At 45.3% G+C, this 25,015-nt stretch overlaps 1 protein-coding gene and 1 pseudogene across 2 annotated transcripts; one reads left to right on the top strand and one right to left on the bottom strand.

The window, feature by feature from the left end:
• Positions 1–781: 781 nt before the first annotated feature.
• Positions 782–13,586, bottom strand: LOC308590361 (guanylate-binding protein 1-like). Its single transcript, XM_081200358.1, has 11 exons — positions 13,237–13,586; positions 11,987–12,201; positions 10,786–10,913; positions 9,743–9,852; positions 8,699–8,898; positions 7,512–7,754; positions 5,617–5,900; positions 3,862–4,074; positions 3,331–3,433; positions 2,893–3,086; positions 782–1,378 (listed from the first exon to the last, which is right to left on the bottom strand). The coding sequence occupies exons 2-11, from the start codon at positions 12,180–12,182 to the stop codon at positions 1,091–1,093; spliced, it is 1,959 nt and encodes a 652-aa protein (XP_081056484.1). The 5' UTR covers positions 12,183–12,201; positions 13,237–13,586; the 3' UTR covers positions 782–1,090.
• A 5,473-nt stretch (positions 13,587–19,059) lies between these two features.
• LOC308591522 (guanylate-binding protein 1 pseudogene) lies at positions 19,060–22,646 on the top strand (annotated as a pseudogene). Its single transcript, XR_014013547.1, has 3 exons — positions 19,060–19,497; positions 20,644–20,856; positions 22,455–22,646. The product of XR_014013547.1 is annotated as a guanylate-binding protein 1 pseudogene (transcript).
• Positions 22,647–25,015: the final 2,369 nt, after the last annotated feature.

The following is a 25,015-nucleotide window of genomic DNA, read 5'->3' as shown; positions in this document are numbered from 1 at the left end:
ACAAAAACGCTGTAACAAACTCAGAGCTGAGAACAGTAAAGCTTTTGCTTCCCAGATCCAAGATAACCTTGTCCTGGTACATTGATTTGCAACATACTTCCGGGAACAGAGTCAGAGAACGAAAAGCAACATTTCTATGTAAGAATCTGTGAAGGGGGAGAGGAAAAAAGGGTTTGAAAAAAGGATAAAACCTGCTTGTAAAATGTTTTCGGCACGGCCTGTCTTTTGTGAACTGAATCACACAGGTGCCTCTGCCCCCCCCCCCGATGGCAGAATAAAACGCTCTTTCTCTGGATTAACCCCTTGGTGTCGTTTGGCTCCTTTTGTCTCTGCTCGGGTGCAACAATTATTCCGACCCATGGATTAATAAGGCTACAACACCAATCTCATCTGTAGCATTGGAGGCGGGAAATACTAACAGGTTACAGTCACCAAAAACAGAATGTCTGGTTGCCATTTTGGGGCCAGGAGGCTCAAAAGTCATATTTTTCAATACAACTTTTTGGTTCCTGAAATGTATTCTGATTGTGCAGATAAAATATTACAGAGAATTCTACAGGATGTTTAAAACAGGCAAGAGCCAAGGATCCCCAGGCATCCACCTTCCCCTGGTCCCAAAGTGGCCAGTAACTGGGTGCAAAATGCGCTTGGCGAATTTCAAACACTGATCTGTACATAACACTCTTCTTGCTACTAAGTGTGTAACGTACCAAGGCCACATACCAAAGATCTCTCCTCATTGTGCACAGGTCAAAAAGGTGATGTTTATTCGCTCCCAATTATATTCTTTATGTTATGCTAAATAATTAGTAATTGCTTTAAGTCATGCTATAATCAATCTCTAGTTTTAATTTGATAAGGAGTTGTCATAAGTGTCTGAGCTCAAGTTCTTTCTTACCCTTTGATGTATTGAAGATTAACATACTTATTTAATCCCTCCTTGTAACTATACTACCCAATAAGAAATGAGTTTCTTTGTCTTCGTAACAACCAATCAGCAACTAGCACACCCATTGCAATGCTTGTTAATATTCAATAAAAGAAGAGCTCCCAGGTTTTTCACCTGGCAGAGTTACTTGCTTGACACCTTCTACTTGTCTGTCTGACTCTCATTTTGCAACAGTGGGTTTTTACTCCTTGGTGTGCTTCCTACACTCTGTGGTGCACTTTCACTCTTTTGTTGATTTAGAGCACTGGAAAAGATCTTGTAGTGCAAAAGCTGTGCTGCTATAGATGATACAGCTGCCGCCCCTTTTTCTATAGCAGACAGAATAAGGGCCGCCTTGGAGTTATTATTTTCTTCTTTGAGACGTTGGATTTCATCTTCCATCCCATTGGCCCTCTGCTGAAATCCTTCCTTCAGCAGTTCCTCTTGTTCCTGGGAAGTTGAGAAGCACACAGAGACAGTTTAGTTGATGGATGGATAAGAAATGGCTCAGCATCTATGAACAGGGATGGGATCAGGCCAGACCTGGACCACTTTGTGTGGCAGTTGCGTTTTCGTAGCCAACCAATGCATTTCCCACTGTGTTGCCAAATGGCCTCCCATAAAACCAACTGTCTCCAAACTAAACCTGCTTTTTTATTTTGAGCATATAGGGATTTGTGCAAAAATGACGTGTTTAACAGCAACAGAAGCTTGGCTGTGCGCAACAAACAAAATTCAGCTCAGTCCTGCTCTGTGTCCTCAGGCAAGCCAATATCTCTCAATCCCAGCTGGACCCATACCTTCACAGATAAGAGATACAGTCAACGCTACAAATATTAATGGACTCTCATCATCCATGACCACTGGCTGAGGCCGATGGGAGCTGGAGGCCACTAACATTTGGAGGGTACTATGCGGACTATTCCATCCTATACTGTATGGGCAAAATTAGATCCTGACCCACCTGAAGGGGTTGTTATAAAGAGAACAAAGGAATTGTATAAGAAGTTGTTTGAACACTCAGGAAAAGTACTGTAGAAACGCCAGCTAACGTCTATTGAATATATGGAACCTAGGTTTTACCAAGCCACAGTGAGTCACTGAAAAGCTCCCAGACAGTGCAGCTTTCTTGCCTGTAAGAGCATATTATGCCCATTTTAAAGCAGGTTCTCTAGTTAAGGATTTTCCAGGCACAAATCAAGGTGACGGCAATCACCTTTAAAGCATTAAATGCTGTATTTTTTGCACCATAACACTCACTTTTTTCCTCCTAGAAAGTAAAGGGAAATGCCTGTGCGTGTTATGGAGTGAATGCCTGCGGGTGGCGGGGGGGATCTGCTGCAGTCGTGAGCAGAGGATCCATGGTTCCTCTTCCTTCCCTCCTCCGTGGTTACAAAGCATGCATCCACATGGATCCTCAGGATTTTTGCATTGGGCTACTCCAAACTCACTGTCAGATCACATGTCTGTGGCCACAGCATGAACCACAAAAATCATATATCCACTATTTCGTTTAGAATATTATTTTTTTCTTGTTTTCCTCCTCTAAAAACTACGTGCGTGTTATGGTCTGGTGCGTGTTATAGAGCGAAAAATACGGTAATTTGTTCTTGATTTTGCTTGAAAGACATAGGGTTATGTGGCCTGTATAAAGAGGGTGATGGCATATCCGGGAATGTATAGTTTATGTTGAGACATTTAGAAGGGTAAAGGAGGCTATCTGTGAACTAGATCTGGCCTTGAATGGAGGAAGAATTCGGCTTCTATGCATCATCCTAAAAAGAAAGCAGGAGCAGGGGAAATGGGACCCTCCAGATTTTTCTGGTCCATGAGCACTGGCCATACTGACTGGGAAAGGAGAGAGTTGGCTCCAGCCACATCTGGAGGACCACAGACTCCCCACCCCTGGCCTAAATATTGAATCTTCCAGTGGGTCAGTCTGCATCTGACTCAGCTCTCTTTACCTTGAGTTTATGCCGTATCATCTTTTCTGTTTCCTCTTCCATCAACTTCTTCTCTTTCTCCATCTTCTCCTTCAACAGCCAGAGCTGTTCATCGTTGCTTCGCTTCTCATCCTCCATCATTTGCTTCAGTCTGGCCTTCTCCTGCTCCAACAGCTTCTGCTGCAGCTGGACTGCTTCGGCCTGAGCGCGTTGGGCTGGGGGCCAGCGAAGGAAAAGAGACAACATGAATACTGAGGGGGCTGCCATCCCTCGCCGCTATCTCCCCTTCACCCTGTGTTCTGTTCAATGTTCTCTCCTTGCCTGAAGATGAGAATACTACATCTGTCGCTATGCCATTCTGCAAAAAGGTACCACAACTGTAACCCTTCCCTGGGAACTCAGTCCAGCCAGAGAAGGCCATGACGTTTACTTTCTAATACATATAATTTAGATATGCACCTTCAATTTCCTTCTGTTTGTCGGTCAGGGCGTGGTCCATCTGAAGGAGAGAGTTTGCCACCGTCTGCTTGGATTTCAGGAATTCTTCAAGAGCTTTGTCTGCCTGATAACACATTGAGAGCAAAAGTTATTCATTTTACAGTATAATGGGGGGGACAGACGAGATTATATATTGTGATTAAGGGCAAAAATTGGTGTATAGTAAATTAATAATTGTATCTTAATGAGGCGCTGAGAAATTGATAATAGTGGTCCCTAATCCTTCTCACATAGCCTACAAGTCAAAGGTCTTTTAAACTATTTTATGTAAACCAATTCAATATATTTTTCATTGAACAGAGTTTATTCATTTTGGTAAGTAGACGAACAAACTAATTCACTTTGAATCAAGCCCTATTGAATTCAGTGGGGCTTTCTCCCAAGAAAATATTCACAGTATTGCACTCCAGGTCTAAAGTTTGGATCTGTCCTCAGTCAGTATAAGAATGCTCATTCTTTGGTTATCACAGAAATGTGGTCTTCCTGCCCTACCTGAATTCCTTTTTCAGGTACCAAGTGGTATTTCTTCTCTATTTCGTCCCGTTTCTTCAGATAACGCTGGTAGCCACCAGGCACAGAATAAATTCCCATCCGGAGCTCATCTTCTAGCTCCTGGGAAAGATCCGTCAGCACGGCAAAGCAGCAGTCAAAAGATGCCTGCTCATTCTTCCTGCAGAACTCTTCCTTTTTCTGCTTCAGCTCTTGCTACAAGAGACAGAAAATTGGCAGAAAGATGATCTGTTAATAATGATGAAAAAGCTTTTCCTCTTTAGTGGAAAGACTTACTAACAAGGCCACATCAAAACTACAGTACAAATTTCAATTGACTTAGCTGTCCCCACTCCCACCAAAAATCGTGGGAACTGGCTACAACATCAATGTTCTATAACGGCTGCATTTCTAAAATGTAGGCCAGTTTAAATTGTCTGGCTCCACCTTTCCTAAAGTTAAAAACTAAGTGCGTACCCAATCAAATTGCAATCCTACCAGTCTTCTGGGATATGTGTTTGTCTTCCATTTCATCTGGAGAATGTGTCTTTCACAGATAACTAAGCGAGCAATCCTACAGCAAGATGCTCCACGATGAACGGGCTAGGATCCAGCGGCTCTCTGGCTGAGCCAGGAAGTTCCCCACACAAGCAAGCTATGCTGGCTTCGCTCCCTCATGCTTGGTTCAGTCAGGGATACTCCAGAGTATCCCCCTGATCCCGGTTCAGCCATGACTCACATCTTGAGCTGGCCTAAAGCCTGAAAAGAGGGCATTTAAGGAGCATGATGGGGGCAGGACCGGGGGGGGGGGGAATCCTAAGTCTATTCTGCTCAGTCATATGACCTGGAAACCCAATGAAAACTCAGATGGCCAAGGGGATGGTGCAGTTCAAACACTTATTTTAAAGGTTTGTTCTACCTCTGCCAGGCTTAGGATTGCTAGGCAAGTAGTAGCTCAATGGAGTTTGGTGTATAATTTTACACCAGCTTAATTTACACCAGCCTGCTTTATGCCACCTTTCTATGTTCCTTTTTGCCTTTGGATAACAAGAGGCTGTCTCCATTCTGAAGTGAGATTTTTAGAAAACCGTGCGAGTTTTGGAAGGCCCTCCTAGCTGTGATGCTCAGAGCTACGCTAGGTAAGTGTTTACAGTGGTACCTCAGGTTAAGAACTTAATTCATTCTGTAGGTCCGTTCTTAACCTGAAATTGTTCTTAACCTGAGGTACCACTTTAGCTAATGGGGCCTCCCGCTGCCACCACGCAATTTCTGTTCTCATACTGAAGCAAAGTCCTTAACCCAAGGTACTATTTTTGGGTTAGCGGAGTCTGTAACCTGAAGCATCTGTAACCTGAGGTACCACTGTATTCTGCTAAGTTTTGTTTATTTTTTCCAGATCTTATTTTCTTCTAAACGTTTCCTTCAGCCAATTAACATATATGTAGGAACACAGGAAGCTCCCTCGTACAGAGTCAGACCAGTATTGTCTATCCTTGGGGCAGCTCAGCCAGTAGAGCATCAGACTCTTAATCCTGTCTCATGTTAAGCAACCACGTTGAGCCCCATGTTGGATAAAAATATCCCTGTATTGCAGAGGTTGGACTAGAGGACCCTCGTGGCCCCTTCCAACTGTACAATTCTATGACTCTTTCTGCACTGACTGGCAGCAGTTCAACACAACTTCAGGCAGAGGAGACTCCCTGATATGCCACGCTGGCAGAGCTGTGGTTTTTTTTAAAAAAAAGAGAACAGATTTACCTCAAGCTTCTCTTGTGATTTTTTTACCAACGCATCGCCAAAGGCACGGGCCATGAAGATGCCAGTGGCTTCCCTCTCACACTCGGCGTGCACCGCCAGCAGCTCATTGACGGAGCCCGTGGGCAGCTTCAACCGCTGCCCCATCCGCTCTTCGTAACAGGAAATGGCATCACACACAGCTGCAGCGTTCTCAATCTCTGCCAGGGCCAGCACTGCGTTCTCCAAGCAGGGCAAATCCCCACTGTTGATAGCATTGACGTAGGTCTTCACCAGGTTCTGAAGCACTGAAGAGGGAAGAATTGGGCCAAGTCACCAAATCAGAAATGGCAGAACAGGGATGCCCATCCCGCTTAACTTTTGTACGCCAAGGAAATGTATCCCGAGTCAAACATCTTTCAAACGTTTGTACTATAACTGGGGACACATCATCCACTGTTCTCATAAAAGAAAAGAAATAGATATTCTGCACAAAACAAGAGGCTGAGAAGACATGTTTTTAAAAGTAATATTGTAGCCCTCATGCCTGTAGAAAATAACCTGAAATATGAAGGAAGCACTTGGGAATGCTTAAAAAGCAGAGATTACTATTCTCTGCCCTGCACCCACATCTCGTTCCTAATTATTATTACCTCTCTATGCTACAGGACGCGGGTGGCGCTGTGGGTTAAACCACAGATCCTAGAACTTGCAGATCAGAAGGTCGGTGGTTCGAATCCCCACGATGGGGTGAGCTCCCATTGCTCGGTCCCTGCTCCTGCCAACCTAGCAGTTCGAAAGCACGTCAAAGTGCAAGTAGATAAATAGGTATCGCTCCGGCGGGAACGTAAACAGTGTTTCCGTGTGCTGCTCTGGTTCACCAGAAGCAGCTTAGTCATGCTGGCCACATGACCCGGAAGCTGTACGCCAGCTCCCTTGGCCATTAAAGCGAGATGAGCGCCGCAACCCCAGAGTCGGTCACGGCTGGACCTAATGGTCAGGGGTCCCTTTACCTTTACCTCTATGCTGCATATGTATTATTGCCTTCCATACTTCTGGTTCTTGCCAAAACTGGAAGCAGCCCAATCCATAACTCATTGTCAGCACAGTGTGTATCCTGCAGCCGTGGGGCCACACTGTGATAAGTACGAAACAGTACAACTGGGCTCAGAACCCAGCTCAGAACCAATATTTTATTGAATACAAGAAATAAAACATCAACAAAACAAAGAACAAAGCCCCTATATTAGCGGCACCATGGGGAATTAACTCTGCAGAAATAGGCATGGAAGTGTTTGGGTCTATTAATTCTCAATAAATAAAAGGGGGAGGAGGTGAACAGGCTTTTTAGTAGCCAAATGTCATGGGTTCAAGTCCTTGCTTGCTGCAGAAGCATAATAAATGATGTAAGAGTTTAAAACAATGCATACAATGTTGCTTTCCGCACAAATGGCGCAAGCAAATTTCTCTGAAAGTAGAATTTGGGTTCCATCACAGAATCGTTACTGTATTTTATTCTGTGTATATAGTTTTCAAAATAAATTCTAGCTAAATGATGTTCAGCAGCCAATCAAGTGAGCAGCTTACATGCAATTCAGCCTGGACGTGAACAAAGAAATTTTCAAACTGCAGAGCAAGGCAAACTAAAGCATTTTCTACAGTCAGGTGGGTCACTATTGGTTTCTGATGTCACCTGATCCCTTCTTGGCTGGTAGCTGAGTAACACCATTTACCTCAAGCTGACAGCTTCCTACACCCCCAAACTGCTCTGGAGGAAAAAGCCCCCCATCCATGGGGTTCCCAGATTGAGACCAGTTATTAGTATTATTAGAACGGCACTGGGTAAAACTAATTACTCTAATCAGAATGGTTCCCTACCCACCAACCCCAGCCTACAATCTTTTAAAAATGTTCCTTACTTCTCCCTGTCACAACTTGGCCTCCCGGGACTGTCTTGGGTCGAGATGTCTCCCAGATGTGTTGGCAGAAATGAGCCACCGGCTCCAAGAAATCTTCCTCCAAATCATCTTCTTCCAGTTCCTCCAGCCGGGACAACTTTTTCCTGCTAGCTGGGCGGTCAAACGTGAAACATTTCCGCGAAGGGAAGAATCTGCGGATACACGACCTGGGCATGTTGCACCTCTGGATTTGCTCACTATTACCTGGGGGAGAAGAAGTGAGAGTACACGAGACAATCGGTTACTATCACCAAATTCCACAGAAAATGTGCCAACCATCTCCCTGGTGGAGCAAACTCACCTGGTTCCCTGTAAACATTCAATTCTCCATGCCAACTCGACTGACACCTGAGGTCCCAGGGCTTGCTGTAAACAGAGTTAGGATATTGCTCTCTGTTTCAGCACTCCAATGTTATGGCCTTGCTCTGAGTACAGTGGTACCTTGGGTTAAGTACTTAATTCGTTCCGGAGGTCCATTCTTAGCCTGAAACTGTTCTTAACCTGAAGCACCAATTTAGCTAATGGGGCCTCCCCGCTGCCACCGGAGCACGATTTCTGTTCTCATCCTGAACCAAAGTTCTTAACCTGAGGTACTATTTCTGGGTTAGTGGAGTCTATAACCTGAAGCGTCTGTAACCTGAGGTACCACTGTATGTGTATTTCCCTCTTCATAGCGCACTTACAGCTCACATGTGTATATTTGAGATTAGCGGGTAAGACTCCTATGCGATAGGAGTTTCAGGGAGCCCAGTCCAACTGTACAAGCAACTAACCTGGTGCTATGAGGATTTTCACAATTTTGTGGCTTTTAGCTTTTACAATTTGGGTATTGGCATTGTAATTGTTGTAGGGTGTTTGTAAACCTCCCTGGGAACACAACTGAGGATTAGCTTGAAGAGTTATTGCTAATGCAGTCTGCAGCCAGAGACATGTGCCTCAGGACCCGGTGGGATATATCTCTGTGTCCTGCTCCATGTAGCACAGGGGAAATGAGTTAAACCTCTTTAGCCCTCAGTGGCTATGTGACTGGATACATTCACCCACTTGAATATTAGGCCTTTTTGACTTAGATCAGTTGTGCACCTCTAAACTAGCAGTGTCCTCTCTCCATCTCAGACACTGCATTTTCTTTCTTGCAGTTACTGTACCTTTCTGCAGTCTCAAGGCATTCTCCAGGTACCCGTCCTCAGTGACGGGGTGTCCATCTATCTCCAGCTGTAGTGTGAAATCCCGCACTGCCCAGATGAAGTCTGGGAAGAAACGGACAAATTCGGCAGAGTTCTCCTCCTCTTCATCTTCCCCGGAGGAAGCTTTGGCTTTAATCCTTTTTGTCAGCTCAGTCACATAGCTGGGGAATGCTAAGGAAAACAATTCCAGGGCTGGTTTGGGGCCTGTTTGAACCTGCAGTTGTGGGCTGGCCGGAAATGATGATACAGCTTTTGAGCAGAGAGATTTACACTACAGAAAGACCACATATAGTCATACCTTGGAAGTGGAACGGAATCTGTTCTGGAGGGCTGTTCAACTTCCAAAACGGTCGGAAACGAAAGTGCAGCTTCTGATTGGCTGCAGGAAGCTCTGGCAGCCAATCGGAAGCCGTGCCAGACATTCGGCTTCCGAAAATCATTCAAAAACCGGAACACTCACTTCCAGTTTTCGATCGCTCGGGAACAGAAATGCACGAGATCCAAGGCATTCAGCAACCAAGGTACGACTGTATTGCAATTGTAATTTAGGCAGGGTTTTGTGGCAAGGGGCTGACATCTCTCATTTTCACACCTTAAGGCCAATTCCTAATTTTATGCCTTCTGGAGTTCCTGCCTGCACCCCCACCCCTTATCTATCTGTAAAACATATCTGTGGAGGTTCCCAATTTGCAGCTGTAAATCACTGATCCACCCCCCTCACAACGTGTCCCAATGAGCTCCTCGCCCACCTTCCGATCCTTGGAGATTGCCTGCCTCTTCTATCGGCTGCATCCCCTCTGTGTTTCCTCCTGCACCACCCCATAGTTCCTCAGCATCATGCAGACCACTCTAAGCATCATGGAGTCTCAGAACAGGAGAGTTCATCCCACCTGCTTCTCCCATGGAGTGAAACTCCTAGGGGGACAACCTTCAACTGCCTCCTCCTAGATCCTCCAGGCCAAGCACACAAGTCCAGCTGGGATTTCCGATGCCCCAAAAGGATACTGCAGATTCTCCAGCGCATTTTGGTCAATGGTGCCTATGCTGTTGTACACCAGGGTGCTGCTGAGCAGAATGGCCAGGGCAAAGATCCACGAGTCGTTCTGTGTGTTTCCCTGAAACAGAAATATAAATATCAGATACCACCGGGGGGGGTTTCAGCCAGAACTCAGTTCTGCCACCTCTGTGGTAGACACCATTGCCATTAACACCAGGTCAACACACACAATTGCTTCATTACAAAAATCATGTTCAGAATACCACAACACACACTTGTCTCTGACTGGCAACTTCTGCGTTCCTGTGGACTATTTCGGCTGAAAAAAACCTCCTGGAAAATCTCCTGGAAACCTTGTCGCTGAAGAAGCCCAATGGGTGAAACAAGGGTGTATCCTGAGAACTGGGCTATCATCAGCTGCCTTATTGTTACTAAGTTTGTTACACTCTTAAGACATAGGATGATGCAGAAGGAAGATATCAGTATGAAATGTCGTTGCCCACAGGAACCGTACGTTGTAATCGTTGGACTTGGCAATCTTTGGACTTGACTATCCTTGGACGTTACAATAAAAACATATAGAAGGTTAATAGTAATATGATATGTTATTGCCACCAGGAACTGTGGTTTGCGATTTTTTGATATAACAATTATATATACAGTAGTACCTCGGGTTAAGTACTTAATTCGTTCCGGAGGTCCATACTTAACCTGAAACTGTTCTTAACCTGAAGCACCACTTTAGCTAATGAGGCCTCCTGCTGCCGCCATGCCGCCGGAGCCCGATTTCTGTTCTCACCCTGAAGCAAAGTTCTTAACCTGAAGCACTATTTCTGGGTTAGCAGAGTCTGTAACCTGAAGCTTATGTAACCTGAAGCGTATGTAACCTGAGGTACCACTGTAATGTTATTATATAATGTTATGTTACTTTACAGCCAGTTACGTGTGTGTTGTGGTATTCTTAACACCAGGTCAGCATATTTTGCCACAAGGCTCTTTCGAAAGGGCTAGTCTTCCGCTGTCATGCCAGCTGCCATCTCCCCCAGCTCACCTTCTGCACATCACCCAACCCTTCTGTGTCCAGCAACAGCAGTGTGAGGTCAGGCCTGTGGGGGTGAGGGAGGCACCACATCCAGATGCCCTTTGTAAGCCCCTGCACTGTGGCACCCAAACAGAAACCTGAGGAAAGAGCGGGCAATGATTCAGAGAGAGAAAACAACAGGTGCCATGGCTTAAGGCGCAGGGCACTGGGAAACCCCACTGAACTCAATGAAACATTTGTCACAGCCCCATCATAGCTTTAAAGCACACTCAACCCCCCCCAAGAATCATGGGAACTGTATTTTGCTTGGGTGCTGGGAATAGTAGCTCAGCAAGTAGTAAACTATAGTTCCCAGGCTTTAGGTTTATGATGCAGATGTGACCTGACTTCTGCGTAAAGAGGGATCAGATGTTGAACTCTTTCTGGTTTAAACCCCTAGCACCTGTCCCCTTAGTGAATGAAAACTTAAGTGCACATAACAAAGAAGAACCTATGTAAGCTGTAAAGTGTCGTGCACATTGAACTTGGGACTAGGATGTGGAAGAACAGAGTTGGAATCCACACGGGGAGACCTTCAGGGGTCAGTAACCTTTTTCAGCTGTGGCCCGGTCCACCGTCCCTCAGACCATGTGGTGGGCCAGACTATATTTTGAAGGGGGGGGGAATGAACAAATTCCTATGTCCCACAAATAACCCAGAGATGCATTTTAAATAAAAGGACACATTCTACTCATTCTGATTCCAGGACTGTCTGAGGGCTGGATTGAGAAGGCGATTGGGCCGCATCTGGCCCACGGGCCTTAGGTTGCCTACCCTAGTTGCTGTCTCTCAGCTGAAACTACCTCACAGGGTTGCTGTGAGCATAAAATGTATATGGGGAAAACTGAATACCACCTGGAGCTCCTTGGAGGAAACTTGGGGTATATATATACGTAATAAAAAATAACCTGCCGTATTTCTGGACCCTCCTGTGAATTCTGCTGAGTGGGGACCCCAAACCTCTGCCTCAAAGTCCTATCTCTCCTCTGGTTCTGTATAAATATTAATTTACTCCTCTTCCTCCATGTTTCTCCCCAGGCTAGGCAGAAAACCCAGGGGCTCTGATACCCTGTTCCAGACACACCAGACTCCACTGCCTTGCTCCTCATGCGAAGCTGCTAGACTCCAGCCCTTCCCTTGAATAACGGGGAATATTCATGAAGCCAGTCACCTTTTCTCTTGCCCGCAAGCCTGTTCATGAGGTAGGACTTGCCAGTGCGGTACAACCCCACAATGGCCACCACCACCACCGGCTGGCGGATCCTGGCAAGCACCTCTGCAGCCTCCCGGTTCACCACAAGCTTCCCGTCCAGCATGTTCTCAATTAGGCAAACAGGAGCCGCCATGTGGACCTGCCATGGGGCCATCGTGCAAAAGATGATGGGTCTGCAAAAGGAAAACAGAGGAGCTCACAACACAGTGGAAACTCAAGTGTGTCTCTGCCTATTAGTGAGTCAGTGTTTCCCAAACTTGGGTCTCCAATTGTTTTGGGACTACAGTTCCCATCATCCCTGACCACTGGTCCTGCTAGCTAGGGATGGTGGGATTTGTAGTCCAATTCAATTCAAGTTTGTCTCTGCCTGTGAGCCTGTGAATGAGTGGAACCTGACTAGAAAAAGAGTTCAGGAAGGGCACAAATCACGATTCAGCTTCGCCTCACTGGGATCCCAGATATCTTCTGGAACCTGAAAGTTACCCAGTTGGACATTCTCAGGATAGTTGTGACAAGTCTACATCTGTCCTAGATGCTGGCATTTTTCTTTCATGCACACCTGGAAGTAGACTTTGTCCATGCTGTCACCATTCCCCCCCAGCACCACACCTATGGCTTTCATTTTATCGGAACTGATGTGAAGCCGGCAGAACTGCCCCCCTCCCCATTTAAGAATACATTCTGGCGTGCCAACATTTTAATTCCTGCCCCTCCCGTGCCTCTGTTGCAAGAGCCACGTATTATTTATACTATCGGCAAAAGTTGAAGCAAAAGTTCTAGCTGCACGCTGCAGGCTTGAAAGCAAAAGTCTCCACTGCAAAGGTCAGTGCGGGGGGCGGGGAGGGCGCGGCACGGGACTTGCATGTTTGGTTAACCGTTTCCTTTCCTTGCCAGCCACCTCCCCGCTGCTAGGATTCCCTTCCTTGCAGGTGTGTCAAAACTTGAATATTGGGGAGGCCCAGGTAAGCCCCACCCCGCATAATCGATCACATCATGACACGGTGCACACACCCTATTTGAATGACAATGCCCTTCAACTTGGGGTGGGGGCTCAAATATTTTATTGGGGGAGCAAAAACCCCTCGGCCCCTCCGAATTGGCTCCTACACTCCCTCGGCTAAGATTCCCGCGCCGTGTTTACCTTGCAAAAAGAAAGGAGCGCTAGGGGTTGACAACAACAGCGACATCGCGAAGCTGCCGTTTCTTACTTTTTGGTGTTGTTTTCTTTTTTGCAGGGACGGGCCTCGGGAGGATGGGTCTTGACCGGACTCGATTGTTGCGGGTTCTCTCTTGCAGACGAGCTGGCAGGCCGGCAGGAAGAGGGAGAGAGCCTTGCTCGGAGTTCCCAGCGGAGACGGCGGGAGGAGACGGCAGGAGAAGCTCAAGCCTCGCCTTCGGGGTAAGAGCAAGAACTCGGGAATTGCAAGACGCTTTTGTGGCTCGAAAGCTCTTGCAGCGCCCCAGCTGCTCTTCCAGGAAATGGGAGGTCGTCGCGACCAATCAGCCTCCTTTATTGCCCTGGCGAGGGCTTCAAGATATGCGAGGACCGAAAGCGAAAGTGCCCGGGCTCCGCCCCTCTTTCTCTGAAAGGAGCGCGATTCTGGGAAACGAGCAAAAGGAAAGGCAGGTGGAATTAAGCAATGGGGGGGGGGGGCGGAATCCTTCCAATAGCACCGTAGAGATCGGCTAAGTTTGTTATTGGCATGAGCTTTCGTGTGCATGCACACTTCTTCAGATACACTGAAACAGAAGTCACCAGACCCTTATATACAGTGGCGTAGCGTGGGGGGCGCAGGGGGGGCCGCCCGCACCGGGAGCAACATCTGGGGGTTAGGGTTAGGGGGCGCAAATCCACGGGTTTGGGGGCACAAATTACTTGCCTTGCCTCGGGTGCTGACAACCCACGCTACGCAACTGCTTATATATAGTGAGAGGGTGGGGAGGGGTATTACTCAGAAGGGTGGTGGGAATGGGTGATTGCCTGATAGGTGTGGTTAACGACTGCAATTGGTCTTACAGGAAAAAGCAAGGGGTGAGATGGCTAAAAATAGCTTTATCATGTATAATGAGATAAGAATCCAATGTCTCTATTCATACCAGGTATTGTAGCACCCTGCTTGTGGTTAACGCTTAGCTGGAATGAAATATTCAACGCAGCAACAGAGAAATTAAAATAATTATTTATTTGTCAGACAAATAAATGAGAGGCACAGTGGTATATGGTTACCAAGCTCTGGCCTGGCCTCCTGCCATTATGGCCAGCACTTATATTCCCTTAATCCAGCCCCCTTTGCTCCTCCTGTGGCTGCCTCTGTTCAATCAGCCTGGTTGAATTTCCTATTGGCTGATTGCTATAACCAATTCTAAGATACACCCATATCCTCCTGTCCTTATATGGAACACAAAGAGCTATATATTGTTACATCTATAAATGACAAATAAGTAGTAATATATCTTACATGTGTCTCAACAAGGAATCTTAATTACCAGCTCACCTCTTGCCTTCCTTGCCCTCCAAAACAGATGGTTAATAATTTTAAATTTTTATCTTGAACAGATGTCAGAGACCTTGGGTTCACATTCTCATGCATCATCAATGAAATATCTCCTTTTGGAGGTCTTTAAACAAAGGCCTGACACCCATTTGTCATAAGTGCTCGATTGGCGTCTCTTGTCTGGCAGGGGGCTAGGCTCATCTGCCCCCCTGGTCTCCTACAGCAATATGACTCTATGAAATAAGAATTTAACATTTCTTTCTTTCTAGATCCTTTGTATAATTACATTTAAGCAAATATATTTAGTACATAACATAGGTAGCCTTTTAAGAAGAATAAGCCTTCTCAAAGGAAAGGATGGACCAGTTTACAGCCTCAAAATAAAATAGGGGAAAAAGCCTCTTCCCCTGTTTACACTTCCCCCCCTTCTCCAGCCGGTTGCTTTCTTTTCCATGTGCTCTTGGCCTTTTGTCCTGTGGCTCAAGTTTAACGGTTTTATTTTACTATTTACCCATTCCTAATTATGTTGGGTCTATGTAACCTTGCTCTTCAGCCTGTAATTCCAGCTTTTACGACTTTGAGAATTGTTTTCTGCTATAAATCAAGGGGGGGCCCCTTGTCTAGGAGGAAAACACTGTCAAGGTTCTCTAAGCAGCTGGTCTTGTGCCTGGCATGAAACTTTTGAAAATCTAAGCCCATTTAATTTAGGAACCTGATCAAGATATAAGCCAATATATGCCTTGATTAAAAATGCAGTCTATATTCAGATGCCACATTATCTCCATGGTTTTAAGTTTGGTGAAGGTAAAGGAACCCCTGACCATTAGGTCCAGTCGTGGCCGACTCTGGGGTTGTGGCACTCATCTTGCTTTATTGGCCGAGGGAGCCGGTGTACAGCTTCCGGGTCATATGGCCAGCATGACTAAGCCGCTTCTGGTGAACCAGAGCAGCGCACGGAAACGCAGTTGACCTTTCCGCTGGAGGTCTATTTATCTACTTGCACTTTGATGTGCTTTTGAACTGCTAGGTTGGCAGGAGCAGGGACTGAGCAACAGGAGCTCACCTCGTCGCGGGGATTCGAACCGGCGACCTTCTGATTGGCAAGTCCTAGGCTCTGTGGTTTAACCCACAGCACCACCTGCGTCGCAATTCAGCAACTTATTCTGAAATTCTTTTGTAATAAGACAGCTACTTTGAGATCTTGTATAGAATGTCCTCGGAGACTGAAGTGTTCTCCTACTGGTTTCTCTGTCTTGTGATTCCTGATACAGTGGTACCTCGGGTTAAGATCTTAATTCGTTCTGGAGGTCCGTTCTTAACCTGAAACTGTTCTTAACCTGAAGCACCACTTTAGCTAATGGGGCCTCCCGCTGCCACTGCTCAATTTCTGTTCTCATCCTGAAGCAAAGTTCTTAACCCGAGGTACTATTTCTGGGTTAGTGGTGTCTGTAACCTAAAGTGTCTGTAACCTGAGGTACCACTGTATCAGATTTATGTCCCATTTATAGGGTTTGGCCTATTTATCCAATATAGAGAGCTGAAGAGCACTATTGGCATTTGATGGCATACACAATGTTAGAAGATGAGCAATTAAATAGTCCTGAGATGGTATGTTTGATGTTGTTGGGGCCAGTAATGGTGTTGTCCAGGTGTATGTGACAGCAAAGTTGGCATCTGGCTTTATTGCAGGCTCTGGTACCAGTGTCCATGTTAAGTCTGGTTGTTGTATTATTGTGGGTGAGGAGTTGTTTAAGATTGGGTGGCTGTCTGTAGGCAATGAAAGGTCTTCCTCCCAGAGCTTGAGAAAGAATTAAGCAATGGGTGTGTGGGCGGAGGGGCGGGCCAGTTTCCTAAGACACTAAATAGCTCAGGGTCCTTAAGAGAGAGAGAGAGAGAGAGAGCATGAAGAGCTGAGAAAGAACCTCTCCAAAGTGAATGAGAGGTAAATTGACAAATGCAAGTCCACAGAAGCAAGTGGGAAGTGATACACGTCGGGCAGCTGCTGGGTGTCCCTATAACCCCAATCTGCCACGGCATATGGCCCACTTTGTAGTTACTACACTACAGGGGTGCCAACTTGAATAAAATATTGGGGGCCCAGGTAAGCCCCACTCCACATAATCGATCACATGGTATGGTGCTCACACACCCTTTAAACTTTTGTTGGGGGGGGAGCTGGACCCCTCAAATATTTTAAGGGGGGTGGGCAAATGGACCTCGGCCCCTAGGAGTTTGTGCCTATGCTAAACTCCACACATCCATAGCTCCATTGCTTGACTTAAACCCTTGGCATTTGGGGGCTGGGAAACGAGGGAGGGAAGGAGATAGTTTGCTATCTGCGTGGGTCCTGACTTCACCCAAACAGTCCCAAATATACACACAATAGAAGAAGATCTGAACAAACAGAGCCATGGTCAGGGACCCTCCCTATCTATTGCAGACAAAGGGAGGCATCATTCTGTCAACAGCTAAATCTGGTAAAGAATTCCTTGCAAGACCAGAACAAACATCATGTGAGGCACTTGCAAAAGTGCTAACTCCACAGTTGAGAGCTCAGTGGACATGAAGGAGATGATGTTAAATGGCTGCTGGTTTTCTGTGTTTCCACTTTGCTGGGCATGGGATCTGGTTGGTTCTGTTCTTGGCTGTAATATTTGCCACAGCCTTACGGGAAAGATACAGTCAAACCTCGGTTCCCAAATGCCTCTGTTTTGGAACGTTTTGGTTCCTGAACACCGAAAACCTGGAATTAACTGCTCCGGTTTTCGAATGATTTCCAGAAGCCGAACATGCTATGCAGCTTCCGTTTTGAGTTTTCCTATTGTAGTGAGGCTTCCGCTTTCAGTTGTCGAACGTTTCGGAAGTCAAATAGTCTTCAGGAACAGATTATGTTTGACAACTGAGGTTCGAGCCAGTTTGGTGTAGTGGTTAAGAGCAGTAGTCTTGTAATCTGGGGAACCGGGTTTGAGTCTCCGCTCCTCCACATGCAGCTGCTGGGTGACCTTGGGCCAGTCACACTTCTCTGAAGTCTCTCAGCCCCACTCACCTCACAGAGTGTTTGTTGTGGGGGAGGAAGGGAAAGGAGAATGTTAGCCGCTTTGAGACTCCTTAAAGGGAGTGAAAGGCGGGATATCAAATCCAAACTCTTCTTCTTCTTCTTCTTCGACTGTAGCACCAAGCACCCTCCTCTCCCTCGCTTTCCATGAACCTATTCAAACTTTTCCCAATGGTTATTATTCCCTAAATCAGGTGCACATCTACAATGGGAATTACAAGCCTGGTAGATGAAGGGAATGCAGTGGATGTAGCCTACCTTGATTTCAGCAAGGCATTTGACAAGGTGCCCCATGATATTCTTGTAAAGAAGCTGGTAAAATGCGGTTTTGACTCTGCTACCACTCAGTGGATTTGTAACTTGCTGACTGACCGAACCCAAAGGGTGCTCATCAATGGTTCCTCTTCATCCTGGAGAAGAGTGACTAGTGGGGTGCCACAGGGTTCTGTCTTGGGCCCGGTCTTATTCAACATCTTTATCAACGACTTGGATGATGGACTCAAGGGCATCCTGATCAAATTTGCAGATGACACCAAACTGGGAGGGGTGGCTAACACCCCAGAGGACAGGATCACACTTCAAAACGACCTTGACAGATTAGAGAACTGGGCAAAAACAAACAAGATGAATTTTAACAGGGAGAAATGTAAAGTATTGCACTTGGGCAAAAAAAATGAGAGGCACAAATACAAGATGGGGGACACCTGGCTTGAGAGCAGTACATGTGAAAAGGATCTAGGAGTCTTGGTTGACCACAAACTTGACATGAGCCAACAGTGTGACGCGGCAGCTAAAAAAGCCAATGCAATTCTGGGCTGCATCAATAGGAGTATAGCATCTAGATCAAGGGAAGTAATAGTGCCACTGTATTCTGCTCTGGTCAGACCTCACCTGGAGTACTGTGTCCAGTTCTGGGCACCACAGTTCAAGAAGGACACTGACAAACTGGAACATGTCCAGAGGAGGGCAACCAAAATAGTCAAAGGCCTGGAAACGATGCCTTATGAGGAACGGCTAAGGGAGCTGGGCATGTTCAGCCTGGAGAAGAGGAGGTTAAGGGGTGATATGATAGCCATGTTCAAATATATAAAAGGATGTCACATAGAGGAAGGAGAAAGGTTGTTTTCTGCTGCTCCAGAGAAGCGGACACGGAGCAATGGATCCAAACTACAAGAAAGAAGATTCCACCTAAACATTAGGAAGAACTTCCTGACAGTAAGAGCTGTTTGACAGTGGAATTTGCTGCCAAGGAGTGTGGTGGAGTCTCCTTTTTTGGAGGTCTTTAAGCAGAGGCTTAACAACCATATGTCAGGAGTGCTCTGATGGTGTTTCCTGCTTGGCAGGGGGTTGGACTCGATGGCCCTTGTGGTCTCTTCCAACTTCCAAAATGTGTGTGCGTCCTATGGGGAGAATGCAGGCTTTCGCTGAAGCCTGGAGAGCGAGAGGGGTTGGTGTGCAGTGGAAGTTGCCCACAAGAGATACAGAATACTTGGTCCTCACTCTCTTGATGATGTGGGCGGACACTTCAAGGCCGTTTGGGTCTGCAAATTCTTTCTCAACGTAAGGAAGTTAATCAAGCCGTGCATTCCACATCGATTATCTCTGATTCTTTGACTTCAACAATCTTTCCCTTTTCAGTGCTCGCAAGCCTGGCAAATACCTATGTCAATGCCATCAACGGTGGGGACGTGCCCTGCTTGCAAAACGCAGTGCTGGCCTTGTCCCAGATCGAGAATTCGGCTGCTGTGCATGACGCCATTTCCTGTTATGAAGAACGGATGCAGCAGCTGCTGCTGCTGCCGACCGACACTCTTGAAGAGCTGCTGAGGGCATATGCCAAGTGTGAGAGGGAGGCCATTGACATCTTCATAGCCCGTGCCTTTGGGGACAACGTTAAACAATTTCAAGAGGAGCTTGAGGTGTGTTCTCTTTAGTGCCTTGTCAGCTGCTTGCACTTTAGCCCATGCCCATTTATTTATTTAATATGCTTATACATCACTTTTGGTGACACGCGACCTCGAAACAGTTTACATAAAAATTAAGCGTTATCATTAAAAACAGATTAAAAATCACAACAGAAGATCAGTGGCACAAACAGTAAAACCACAAAAATCAGTGCTATAAAGCAAATGTTTAATGTTTTACTGTGGCTTCATAATTGTTGGAAGTTGCCCAGAAGTTGTTACTGTTGATGGGTGGCATATAAGTAATAAATTATTATTTACTGCAGTTGCAGACAGTTCCCACATTTGGGGGGGGGGGTGTCTTGACATAACTATTTCAGTTAAGTCAATCTCACACTGATTGAATTTTGTAGTGTAAACAGCAACAACAACAACAGTACCCCTCCCTTCTGTTACGGAAGGGGGGGGCATGTCTTCTTCACTACAATATATTTGCTCAATTTCTCTAGGACTCCATCACCCCTCCCCTGTCCTCCATAATCTCTCAAGTAATCCAGTCAAAATCACTCTGCCAAACCTTTCCTCCGGGCAATGCCAGGTGACAGACTATGTCTTCTCAGGATGTGCTTATCTGCGCATATCTCCAGCTCTGCATATTCCCCCTCCCTCCTCCATATCTCCAGCCCTCTGCATATTCCCCCCTCCCTCCTCCATATGTTAATCTGTGTAACCCAACCTCTCCTTAATGTATTCATGATGTAACTGGGATGTATTTTGCACTGTATTCTGGGACATGGAGGGAGTTTCAAAAGTTCATGTCACCCCTTTCTCGCTGTTCAATCTCGCCTTGAACCTGTTGCGCAATAAACTTGGATCTTCTGCAGTTTGCTCCTGCGTCCGGCTGAGCTCATTTTTCTTCCGCAGGGACCCACGGACTTAGTCCGATGAGCTGGGTGGCAGAGTAACCCCAGCACCCAGATTTTTCCGTAATACTTCTGACCAGGTTGCCCCGACCACTCTGGGCAGCTTCTAACAAATATAAAAACGTATTAGTATGTGGCCTTAGTATGTCTTCCCATTGTATAGTACACTGGGGAGGAAATGTTTCATCATTGCTAACGTGTCATCTTTCTGGCGCTTTGTTCTGTTTTCGTCCGGTAGAATAAGTTGAATCAGAAAAAGAAGGCATTCTGCGAAAGAAATGAGAAGGTGTCTTTGGACCGCTGCCGTGATGTGCTGCGCTTTCTTTCCCGAGACCTGGTATCTGAGATCCAGGAGGGGATTTACGCAGTGCCTGAAGGCTATAAGCGCTTCCTTGCCAAGATGAACGAAATAAAGGAGAAGTATGATGCATTTGATGGAAAAGGGGTTCAGGTAGGACAGGAGGAGCAGCACTTCTGTGACACTCAGAGAGGTGGGGATCCTGTTGCTGACTGAGGGCAGACTTACAGTGCAATCTAATGCATGATTACTTGGGAGTATGTCCCACTGAATTCACCAGTTGGTGGTAAAGATGCAAAGGTACTAAACTGGTTGAAGAGGAATCTTCTCATTGCAGGATTGATAGCAATCACAAATGTGTCTGAAAATTGTCCCCTCCTTAGTGAGTTTTACAAATACTTCAAAACATTTTTAATGCCGATCCACATTTTATTAACTTTTATCAATTGTTATTGTTAGGATCGTCCTCCTTGTGTGTAGGACCCTGGCAGAGACACATGCCCGACTGGCATGTTCTCTCCCTCCTGGTTGATCGTTTGGGAGCTTCAAATGCTTTCTTAAGCCCGAACATCACAGCCACTGATATCAAGAAGCATCAGCACACTTAGGGATCCTGTAGAGTATTTGCAGTTTGCGTAACGGAACACAGTAGCACAGCATTTTGGCTAATCTACTTTATTTACTTTATATAATATACTCGGTGCAGTCTGCTTTAGCTCCTTCCTATTTCTCATCAGACAGCAAAGAGAAAGAACAAAGGACAATAGTCCCACTTCATGGAACACAGTAATACCAAAACATCCTTTCTCTGTCACTTCCCACACTGTGGAATGAAAACATACACTGTCATGTGATAGACAACAATCTCATGACTGCAAACACAGAGCAAGAATCCTAACAGTTACATCACTGGTGTGGTTTTTTTTACTGTTCTTTTCTGGCTCATTTTAAGGGATATAGTTGTTGTTTTGTGAGGACTTCTGTTCTAAAATAATAATAATAATAATAATAATAATAATAATAATAATAATAATAATAATAATAATAATATTCCTTCCAGTAGCACCTTAAAGACCAACTAAGTTAGTTCTTAATACCAAGAACTAACTTAGTTGGTCTTTAAGGTGCTACTGGAAGGAATTTTTTTATTTTGACTATGGCAGACCAACACGGCTACCTATCTGTAATAATAATAATAATAATAATAATAATAATAATAATAATAATAATAAATTTTATTTGTATCCCGCCCTCCCCAGCCAAAGGCGGGCTCAGGGCGGCTAACAACAATAAAATAGTACAAAATTCTAAAATCATTTCATTATAAAATTAATTCAACTCAAATTGATGGCAACCATTAGGCTAAAGTTCTGTGAAGACTGCCAAAGGAGGGAGTCAGGCTGTGCCCTGACCAAAGGCCTGGTGGAACAGCTCTGTCTTACAGGCCCTGCGGAAAGATGTCAAGTCCCGCAGGGCCCTAGTCTCTTGTGACAGAGCCTTCCACCAGATTGGCGCCACAGCCGAAAAAGCCCTGGCTCTAGTTGAGGCCAGCCTAACCTCTCTGTGGCCTTGGACCTTCAGGCTGGATATATATCTTTCAATGAGTAAACAACATCAGTTTCTCAGCGTGTCAATAAACTACTCGCTTACTTCATATACTACCTTTGGGTCTTTAATCCCAACAGGACAGAATATTCAGTTTCCTCATCTTTTGGCAAAATTAATAACTTTTGCTCCCAATGTATTATCAGGCAGACAGAGCTCTTGAAGAATTCATGAAATCCAAGGAGACGGTGGCAAAATCTAACCTTCACATGGACGATGCCTTGAGTGGCAAAGAGAAAGAAATTGAAGGTACAGATTTGGGGAAACAGAAGCGCTATATTATAATTTATGAATGCCACAGATTAAATGCCACTGTAAGTGTGGGGACACTGTCATAAGAGAATCAGGGTCAGAGAGGGGAATAAAGGTAAAATGATCCTAATGATATCATCCTACCCAAAGTCCCACAGTAATAATAATCTGTGCCTTAAAGAATGCATTGTTGGGAAGATGCCATCTTACTGTGTCTCTTCACGTATCATTGAATGTAATATAATGTGTGCCTTTTTAATGCATCATCTTAACGTAATGTGCCTGTTGCCATTCCTTCTCCATGAAGCTATCCTTTTAAAATGTATTCCTGGTGTATCTTTAATGAAATGCCGTACTATGCTGTACTTTTCTGAAATGTATCCAGAATGTAGTTTTTAAAGAATGTAACAATCTAAATATTTCAAAATGTATATACTTGACTCAATATTGTATCCAAAAGGCTGCCAAAACTCAATCCACCACACTGCCTCCTACTGGGTCTGCAAACCTTACCATGAATACACACAGATAAAACAGTCTTATTTTCCAAAAAATATGCAAACATCAGGCTATCACACCCGAATTGATAGCAATGCAGAATAGGATTTCACATTAACATTTAAGTCATTTCCTGAACTTCTTCTCAAACATCCAGCCTCACATCTGCATGCTGATTATCAACAGTTGCGGAGGTTTTCCTGTAGATAAAGGAAAAGCCATTTGAAGCAGATCCAAAATTAAATAACATGAAGATTGACACATACCACCTGAGCCCTTTAGCAAATTGACACCTCCAGAAAGTCTTTCAACATCCTGCTTACCTTATGTTAATCCACTCTTCACACCCCTCATATCGCTTCCCCCCACCTCCTTGCTATTGATCTGAATGAAAATCAAAAGGTATAAGAATCAAGGCAGTCCCTTTGTTCAGGGTCTCTGACTCCGTGTCATTGCGTGAGCGGGGACCCTGTTGCAACAGTTTTTTTGTGTTGTTGGTTTGTTTGTTTTTCTGTTCTTTCAATAAAGATCAGGCTTTGCTTTTTCCAATCCTGGTGTGGTCTCTGTCTCTTCCCGACCGGTACAGAGCCTTCATTTGTGCTCCTTCCAGGGCCCTGGTCCTTCTTCTGAGGAGGGGGCCCCTTGGGGAGGCAATCAAAATTTATTACAACACCAAAGGTTTTAATTGGTGTCCAGAAGATAACAGCATGGTGAGGTTCTAAAGCAGGGTTTCCCAAACTTGGGTCTCCAGCTGTTTTTGGACTACAACTCCCATCATCCCTAGTTAGTAGGACCAATGGTTACAATTATGGGAATTGTAGTCCAGAACCAGCTGGAAACCCAAGATTGGGACCCTGTTCAAAAGTCCAGATCAGGGTTTCCCCAAACCCTGAGTTCATTGACACCTTGATGAGGTGGGCAACTTCCAAGCCACAGTAAAACATTAAACATTTGCTTTACAGCACCGATTTTTGTGGTTTTACTGTTTGTGTCACTGATCTTCTGCTGTGATTTTTAATCTGTGTTTTTAATGATAACGCTTAATTTTTATGTAAACTGTTTCGAGGTCGTGTGTGACAAAGCGCCAATAATAATCTGTCCACCCCTTGGCCCAGGTCGTTTTATTCACAAAAGAACTTTTTACACAGTGTTCGTAAGAACAAATCAGATTTTCTCTGAGCATTTAAAAAAACCTCACATGGGACAAAGTCAGATCAGAAGAAATCCTTCTAACTACAAAGAAACTACCATATTTCCTACTTGAGTATGCATACGTAGTTCAGAGTAAATAAAATAGGAATCAAGGAGGAATGCCTTTAGCAAACGCCGGAGGTCATAAACAGCAGGAAAGGAAGGATGGCAAGGAAAGATAGGCATCTTTATCATCTCCTTGTGAACTCTCCTCCTGGCCCTTAGATTAACAAAACTAACAAAAGCTACCTTCTATCTTTATGACCCAGGATGCCTGGTGAACAGCTGGTCTGTGTTTAGAATGCGTGCCTGTCAGTTGTAAAGAAAGAAAATGGCAGAGGTGCAGAGGCTTGTGGGATTTGATCAGAAATTATTGTCAATGAATCAAGCCCAGTCAAAGCAATGCTTTCATCGCTGACACAATGGCATGCTCCATTTTTCATAATTTGGTGATCCCTTGAGCCTCTGCGAAGAACTCGAAGCGTTCGACGTAGTCTTCCCACGTGTGGGGCTCTGAAGGCTGGAAGGGCTCCAATACCCTTGGACTCTCCATTGTCCTGTGGCAGGGTCGTCTTCTCAGCTGGCCAGTGAGTCTTGTTCTTAGCTGCAATCCGGACTCTGAGGCAGGGCTGCGTTTAACCGCTCCTCAGCATTCCGGATCCCACCTTCGTCGCCAGTTGTTGTGACGTGGGGTTTGTGATTTCAGCTCTCTTGATATAACATGCTGGAGACAGTTCTCTAGTAACACTTCTTTATTAAAGCAACA

Source organism: Podarcis bocagei, assembly GCF_964188305.1.
Source record: "Podarcis bocagei genome assembly, chromosome: 7".
NCBI classification, from domain to species: domain Eukaryota; kingdom Metazoa; phylum Chordata; class Lepidosauria; order Squamata; family Lacertidae; genus Podarcis; species Podarcis bocagei.
This window is presented reverse-complemented; position numbering and strand designations above follow the sequence as displayed.

What these genes read in the sequence shown, in the direction of transcription:
- LOC308590361 (XM_081200358.1), bottom strand. Translation starts at nt 12,182, where the DNA reads ATGGCCCCATGGCAGGTCCACATGGCGGCTCCTGTTTGCCTAATTGAG. An exon ending in TGCCTTGAGACTGCAGAAAG is followed by an intron (nt 7,755 to 8,698) that starts GTACAGTAACTG and finishes CTTCTCCCCCAG; the next exon opens with GTAATAGTGAGCAAATCCAG. An exon ending in CCAAGTTGTGACAGGGAGAA is followed by an intron (nt 5,901 to 7,511) that starts GTAAGGAACATT and finishes TTCCCTCTTCAG; the next exon opens with TGCTTCAGAACCTGGTGAAG.